Source organism: Vombatus ursinus, unplaced genomic scaffold (genome assembly GCF_900497805.2).
Source record: "Vombatus ursinus unplaced genomic scaffold, bare-nosed wombat genome assembly UNPS02001645.1, whole genome shotgun sequence".
NCBI lineage: Eukaryota > Metazoa > Chordata > Mammalia > Diprotodontia > Vombatidae > Vombatus > Vombatus ursinus.
In genome coordinates, this window is record NW_020941423.1 from 1 (window position 1) to 7,891 (window position 7,891).

At 43.7% G+C, this 7,891-nt stretch overlaps 1 protein-coding gene and 1 long non-coding RNA gene across 3 annotated transcripts; both read left to right on the plus strand.

Moving 5' to 3' along the window:
* Nucleotides 1-1,169: 1,169 nt before the first annotated feature.
* Nucleotides 1,170-4,256, plus strand: LOC114047990 (speedy protein E4-like; the record flags this gene model as incomplete). The annotated part of the gene is made up of 5 exons (XM_027868952.1): nt 1,170-1,358; nt 1,696-1,754; nt 2,338-2,423; nt 3,609-3,777; nt 3,929-4,256. Coding segments are annotated over 5 exons (563 nt in total), but the record flags the coding sequence as incomplete, so codon positions are not given.
* A 1,931-nt stretch (nt 4,257-6,187) lies between these two features.
* Nucleotides 6,188-7,538, plus strand: LOC114047996. 2 transcript variants are annotated; one of them, XR_003569693.1, is made up of 3 exons: nt 6,188-6,478; nt 6,779-6,921; nt 7,375-7,538. It is a non-coding gene; the product is annotated as an uncharacterized LOC114047996 (long non-coding RNA). The 2 variants fall into 2 exon arrangements; XR_003569694.1 differs by having other exon boundaries at nt 6,188-6,413.
* Nucleotides 7,539-7,891: the final 353 nt, after the last annotated feature.

Sequence of the window (7,891 nt, forward strand, 5' to 3'; positions counted from 1 at the left end):
GAGAGAGAGAGAGAGAGAGAGAGAGAGAGAGAGAGAGAGAGAGAGAGTGAGAACAAAAAGCTAAGAGAAAGGCTTCTTTAGGGCAAGACTGGAGGTAGGAAAAAGTAGAAAAAGTAGATTAGAAATGACCACAGGATGGGAGATGAGTGGAGATGGAAGGATGAGAAGATTGTGAGGGAATATAGGAAAAGTTGAGGGAGGATGAAACAGGCTACATAACAGGAGATAGGAGGGGTTAGAGGGAAGGATTGGAAAGAGCAGAAAGAACCATAGTACAAGAAATGGGACAAGACAGAGGAAAAGATGGGAGAGAGGCACATTGAACCACAGGACAGAAGGTGGAAGGGATAGAGGAGAATGGTGGGGGGGAGGTGGATGGAACCACAAGATGGCAAGTAGAGGAGTTGGAAGGAGTAGTGGAGAAAGGTGAATGGAGCCCCAGGACAAAAGGGGTAAGTTAGAGTGGAAGTGGCCACAGAACAGGAGATGGGAGGAATGAAAGGAAGGGTGGAAGTTGATCAGGAGAATAGCTAGAAGGAAAGGATTAGAGAGAATAATAGGAAGCATAAGACAGGATATTGGGGAGGGTGAAGGGAAGAGTTGGAGGGAATGAAAAGGCTAGAGCAGGACACTGACTAGTTGGAGTTCTTCTAGAAGACAGGGTCTAAGATGGTGGCATGGTCAGAGATCATGCCATATGAAGAAAAGTTGAAGAAATTGGGAATATTTAGCCTGGAGGAGAGAAGATTTAGGCAAGATATGATATCTGACTTCAAGTATCTAAAGGGCTATTATGAGGAAGGGGAATTAGATTTTTTTCTGACTCACCCCAGAAGGCCAAACTAGGAGCACTGAGAAGATGTTGCAGAGATATTTCAGTTCAATGTAAGGGAAAACTTCCTTAATAATTAGAATCCAGAAAGGGAATATATTGCCTCAGGAAATGGTGAATTCTGTATCATGAGAGGTCTTTAAGCAGAGACATACTTGCGGGCATGGTATAGAATTAATTCCTCTTACAGGTATTGATTGAATTTCAAACATCCTTTCACTTGTTAGATTTGATGATTCTGTGAAGTAGAGGATGAGAGAAGGTAGTTAAAGGAATTCAAGAGAAGGTAACCAAAGGGAGACAGTTTGCTATTGGCTTCTGGTCTTCTCTCTTTCAGCCCCCTGGATACCTCCTAGTTCGCCTCCCAGGACTCACGGTCAAAAGAGGAAACATTCAGACTGGAGGCCCACAGGAACCCAGGACAGCTGGGCTGTGAAAGGCATGTTTGGTCTCAAAATGCAGTTGAAGAGACAGAGGATGTCCACAGTGCGGCCTGACGATCACGAGGCCTTCAATAGGCTGCTAGGTAGAAATGGAGCGAGCTCTTTCCTCATCCCTAACCCTTCAAACCACCCTCCCTCCCAATTCTCTTTCTTAACAATGAAAGCTGTCCAATAATGGAACAGGAAACCTCAAGAGATTGGTTAGTAGAAGCCCCTCACTGGAGGTGTTCAAGCAGAGGCTGATAACCTCACAGGGGCTCCAGAGGGGCTGTCTTCTTTCCACTTCTCCCCATTTGGTTCCAGTCTTGAGTCCCTTTTCCAAGAAGGAAACAGAATAGTGGGAACAGCTGCTTCTCTTGGCTCAAATGGACCACTCTCCATCTCCAGCCTAATAGAACATCCCTCTATCTCCCTCCATAGAGGATCCTGTTGTCCAGAACTTCCTGGCCTGGGACAGAAAACTTCAGGTGTCAGACAAGGTAAAACTCTCACCTATGGCTTGGCCTGGGTTATTCATGTACAACATCCCTTTTAGAACACTTTGATCCTTCCCATCTCCAAATTGCCCTCTGTCCTGCCAACAACCCCCTATCCCTATTCCAGATGGAATGAAGGTCCTGATTTCCTCACCCCCATCCAAGAAGGCATGCTGGGCCCAGTTCTGTATTCTTTCCTACCCCTGAGAATTAGAGCCTGAAGACCCCAAATTGCCACTGCCCAACATGAGCCCCCAGCTTTAGCCTCCTCCCTTCTCCATGTCTCTACCTCCAGTCCTTTATCTTATACTTCCTCTGCTCCAGGTCTTGTTTTCTTTAAGATCACAGGTACATCTACAATTCAGATATAGACTTCACTTTTGTCCCACAGTCTCCTCTTTTCTCTCCCTGTTTTGGTAACCCATTCTCCACAACTTATTGTCTTGCTCTGCCCCAGACAGGATCCAAACTTCCCCTATCCAGACTCCCCACAACTCTATCTCGTCCTGAGTATATCCACTGTGTAGTTGTCTATCTCCTTCCCTTCCTGACAGTGACCCTCTCTCTCTCTCTCTCTGTTCATCAGTACCTCCTAGCAATGGTTATAGCCTACTTTGGCCGGGCTGGCCGTCCTTCTTGGCAATACCAGCGCCTCCATTTCTTCCTGGCTCTGTGAGTGGTTTCTCATTCCCCTTATCCGATGGCCTCCCTCTCTTTCCAGAACAACTATCCTCCATCTGCTAATCCTTTATGGGATTTGGGGCAAAGCATTTGACCCCTCTGAGCCTTAATTCATCTTATCTGTCAGTCCACAAGCATTTATTAAGTGTTTACTATGTGCCAGGCATTGTATTAAGTGCTAGCAATAAAATGAAAGACAAAACTACTAAATCTGCAGGCCTGAGTTCTGTCCTGGAATTGCCTTGAACTTGCTCTGTAAACTTGGCTAAATCCTTTCCCTTTTCTGGGCTTCAGTGTCCTCCTTTGTCAGATGTGGGGAGCAGGATTGAATTAGATAATTTCTAAGGATCCTTCTAGCTCTGGCATTCAGTGACTTCTCTGCTGTCAGAACTCAGAATGACCTTCTCAGGGCAAAACTTTTCTCTCATTAGCTTTGCCAAATTGATCATACCAGTAAAGAAGGATGAGAGGAAAGGGGGCCACAACTGTATAGTTCTCATCAAAGCAGGGAATGCTAACGTTAGACTCCTGCAGGAGTATGTCCAAGATGGTGATGGGGCCTACGTACCATAGCTTATAGAAGATTGGTTAATGACTCTGAGACTATTTATCCTAGAGAAAGGAAGACTTGGGAACATGAGCATTGCCTTCAAGGCAACTTCTAAGTTCATTTCCAGATGTAAAATACTATGATTCTATTTTAAAAGCAATCATGTAGAAAAGAGATTAAGTTTTTTTTTTTTTTCCTGCTTGGCGCTAGAGTATAGAACTAGAAGCAATGGGGAAAATTTACAAAAAAAGAGAGGAAGATTTCATCTTCATTTATAAAAATTTCCATTAACAATCAATGAATTATTTTGGGGGGGTCAGTGGTGAATTCTCTGTCACTGGATGTCTTTAAATGGAAGCTGACTGACAGCTTGCTAAAGATATTGTAAAAGGTACTCAACTTTGGATTGGCCACCCTAGGGTGGCCTATTCTGAAATCCTAGGATTCTGTGGGTCTGAGTGGTTATGCAGAGGATGTGGTAGAGTTGCTCCATTGATGGAGCTCTCTGTCACTTCACAGGAAGTAGAGGGATATAGATTATAGTTTGGTAAAGATCTAAGAAGATCTCACTAATTGAAAAGTTGAGATTAAGGCTAAACCATGTGCCCCCTCTTGGCCTCCCACAGCTACCTGGCCAATGACATGGAAGAAGATCGCCAAGGGCCAAAGCGTAGCATGTTAACCTTCCTTTATGGCCAAGACCACACCCAGCGTGCCAAGTTCCAGTGGCTTCGGGCCCAACTCTTCCGGGCCATTGGTTGGAAGGCATGGGTTACCCGAGAAGAGTGTGAGGAGGTAAGATATTCTGGGGAGGAGAAGTGGGGTCTGGAGTACTTTTATGGGGAATCTGTGACTGGGCTTTAGGCTATGAGAGGGTATAGGCCTCAAGATTGCAAGGTTGTGTGCATAGTCACATCTTGTTTTGTTTTGTTTTACTCCTTTACAGATTCAGGCATATCAGCCTGAACATTGGGTATGGAAGCGTGACCGGGCCCTCCTTCAGTAGAGATCCCTAGTAAGCAGCCTGTGAGTGATGGCTGGAGACAGGAATAGCAGAGGAGGGTCTTCATCAGAGTGGAGCAGAGATGACATGAGATGAGACGGTATATTCAGCAGTGTGAAGGAGCTCTCACTCCTCCTGCTTACTGCTTAAGAGGTCCTAACCTAGCCAACCTTATAGCAAAACCATCAGATGGACCTAGTCAGCCTAGGCAGATCCGATCAGTCATATGCCGTCAGATACAACCAGACTAGAACTATAACTAAGAATTTTTGTGTCCAGGGTAGGGCAGGGTGTTATGTGTGTGCATGTGTGTACGTATGTGCATGTGTGCATATGTGTGTGTGCATATATGCATGTGCATGTGCGTGTGCGTGTGCGTGTGCGTGCATGTGTGCGTGTGTGTGTGTGTGTGTGTGTGTGTGTGTGTGTGTGTGTAACCTATCTGGGCTGCAGTTGACATAGGGAGGGAGCATGCCCTGGGACAATGTACTTGTCATCCTTTCATTTTCGGTACCCTGGGGGCAAAGCACAGGTATCCTGACCTAGTTATGGCTCAGAGAGTCTCAATCATATACAATCAAACATAGACCAGCTGGCCCAGACAGATACAGAATCATACATAATATAATAGAAAGACATAGACAGATCAGGTTACCTATGCAGACAAATATAGAAAGATATAGTCAAGCCCAGTTATTCAGATAGTTAGATGTAGTCACTCAGTCTAAGGTAGACCTAGCCAGGTAGATCCAATTACAAACTGACAGACAGTGTCACACCCAGGCAGCTAGGCAGTCAAAGACAGTGGAACAGACCAGATAGAAAAACACAAGTAGATCTAGTGATATAGTGATATCCAGCTGGAGATGTGCACTTAAAGCCCATAAGAGTTAAAGGAGAGGTGAGTTATGAGTTGTATATAAGGTTTAAAGAGACATGCTTCAATAATTCAGGAATCTGGTCTTCATCATGGTCTTCTTCATGTAGGACAGACCCCACCGTGTTACAGATCACAACTTCTCTGTACCTTGGTATGAGATTCCATCATCCAGTGGACAGGCTTCTGGTGTGAACCTTTCCATATTTCCCCAGGCTGGTCCTGGAAAGCACACGCAGAGTCTGGGCCATTTCAGGTTTGAAGGTTTTCTAGATCTCCTCAACCTAGCCAGAGCTTGCATTCCCTTGGCAGTCTTTTCGCCAACTCCCTGTTGCCTCCATGTTATGCTGAGGCATTGGAGAAGGATTGTGGTTAGGTCTAAATCTCTCTGTGACCATAAGTGTATACATCAGAGCCTACATGCTTTTTGGAGATTTGATGTAGGCGTTAAGGGATACAAAAGTTGACAGGCCTTGGGAAAATAAAGGCCAAGCTATTTTAATGAAGGAGAGGGGAAGGAGGGAGGGAGGGAGGTGGGGAATGGGAAGGGAAGGGGTAGCAAAGGGGGATTGAAAGGGAAAAGAAAGTGTCAAGAGGAAGTAGATGGAAAAAGAACAAGAAGAGAAGAGACAAAAGAAGAAAGAGGAGAAAAACAAGGAGAGAGAAGACAAAGGACCAAAGTTTGATATTGCTTGTCAATATGATCCCATACGCCTTCCAAACTGTGGTGAGTTGCTTTATTTTATTTTTGTTGGGGATAGGGTGGTGGGAGAACCTATACATACACCTAAGGTTACAGAAAACTTTGGTTGGTAGAGGTTTATTACCAAGTGCTAACGATTGGGATACATTAACTAGCTAGTTTAGGGGCAGAGTTAGGGTTAAAGGTTAGGGAAAGGGATGGTTATAGTGTTAGGGATAGTGACTTCCCCTTAAAGTCAAGTTTCAGGATCCACACTGCAGTTGAAAGTTATGTCTAAAGGCCTTATTCATAATTAGACTCTGGTGGTCAATTCCAAGGGATGATTCATGTTTGGGGATTGAGGTAGGGATTTAGGATTAGGGTGAATTAAGGTGTAGGCTAAGAATTATGGTTAAGTTTTAAGATATTATGGTTAAGAGTAAAGATTTAGCTTATAGTTAGAATTATGGTTTGGGCATAGGTTAGAGTTGGGGGAAAAGGGATTTTTATAGGTGGGCATAATAGATTAGAATTAAGATTCAATCTCAATTTATAAGTTAGTGCAATGATTATAATTTGGGCTGAAGGATATGGTTAAAAAAACATGGCAGTGTTTTTCAATCTTTTTTCATTCCTAGTGTCTTTTCCCCACTATTCTCACTATTAGAAATGGACCTCATTCTCAGACACCTGTCTAACCAGACTAATTTGGTCCCAATTTCATCAGAAGCCGACTTGATCACCTTGATCATCTTTGATCACCTGATAAATATGGACCCTCACCACCTTGACGCTGTGCCTCCTTTCAGCCACAAAAACCAGCCAGGTCTCCATCAGGAGTTTCCAGTCCCTCAGACTTGCTGACTCAGGTGCTGACTCAGAGGGAAATAGGCACAAGAGTAGGGTTTGGTTGACTACCTTTTGCACACTTCAGGTAAGAGTTCTGTGAAGTACCAGGCTCATTTTATCTACATTGAGAATACTCTGCAATAGCTCCATGAAGAATCTGGTAAGGAGTTAGAGTCCCCAGCATTGAATTTATGTGTGTGTATACATATATACATGCATGTGCATGCATACATACACACAATAAAATGTGTGCACATGTATACATACACATAGATGTATATATGTGTATACACACACACATGCACACACACTCATACACTCATACACACATGTGTTTATGTGCAACCCTGCTACTTTCACTTAAGGACAATGTCTCTGTCTGCAGATACTGATACAGCTGTGAAGCATTGGCAGTTATTTACAATTGAGGACTACATCTCGTACTGTTGTGACAGAGGGGGCACAGGGTTACAGTCAATCAACAGCTGCAGATGTTCCAAGCCACTGACAGTTGGACCAGCCTCTAAAGTCTGAACTTTTCTGTGACTTCCATTGGGTTTGAGATTTCCTGTGAATAAACCTGAGTAGAAGTTTGGGCAAATTACTGGTAGGAAAATAATAGGAATTTTGGAAGCATAAAATACCATCAATCTTGCTGACTGAATCTTGATTGACTAAAATAAAGAGAGGAGGAAGGAAGGAGATGTAGGAAATAGAGCTGAGAAAGTAAGGATAAGGGAGGGAAAGGAGACTAAAAAAAGGAGGAAAAAATGAGGGTTTGAAGAAAGAATGAAATAAAGAAATAAAAAGAATAAGAAAGGAGGAAGGGGAGAGGATGAAGAGGGTATAACAAAGGCATAGAGAAGAGAGGAAGAAGGGACAGGAAAAGGGAAAACAAGAGAAGAGCAAAAGATAATGTGATTATAGATTGAGATGGAAGGTACCTTAGGAACCATTTAGTTTAATCCCTTCTTTTTATAGATAAAATAGCTGAGGCCCAGAGAAGACAAGTGGCTTGTCCAAAGTCACACTTTGGACAAAGTGTGTAAATAGCAGATTTACAAGTTGGTCCCTTGACTCCAAAACTGGCGTCCTTTCTGGAGGAGATGGAGGAAAAGAGCAAGAGTGGAGCAACACATCATGGAGAGATGGAAAAAAAAGAGACTGGGAAAGAAGAAGTAAGAGTTCCAGTGGGAAAAGATTTCCTGTCCCTGCTCATCTCAGCCTTTTCCCTTTCCCAGCTTCCTTTGCTCACCATCCTCTTTCAAAACTGGAGGAAATCGGCTGACACAGCCTTAAAGCTGTTTGTGGGAAGGGGTTGCAAGAAATCTCTCCTGACCCCCTGAAAAAGCCAACCTTTTTTCTTTCCCATTCTTCCACCTTTCCTTTCTTTTCTCATTCCTTTCCTGTCTCTCATTCTCTCTCAATGTCTCTCATTCCTTTTTGCTCTGTCTTTTCCCATTTTTTAAACTGTCCCTTCCATGTCCTTCCCATTGCT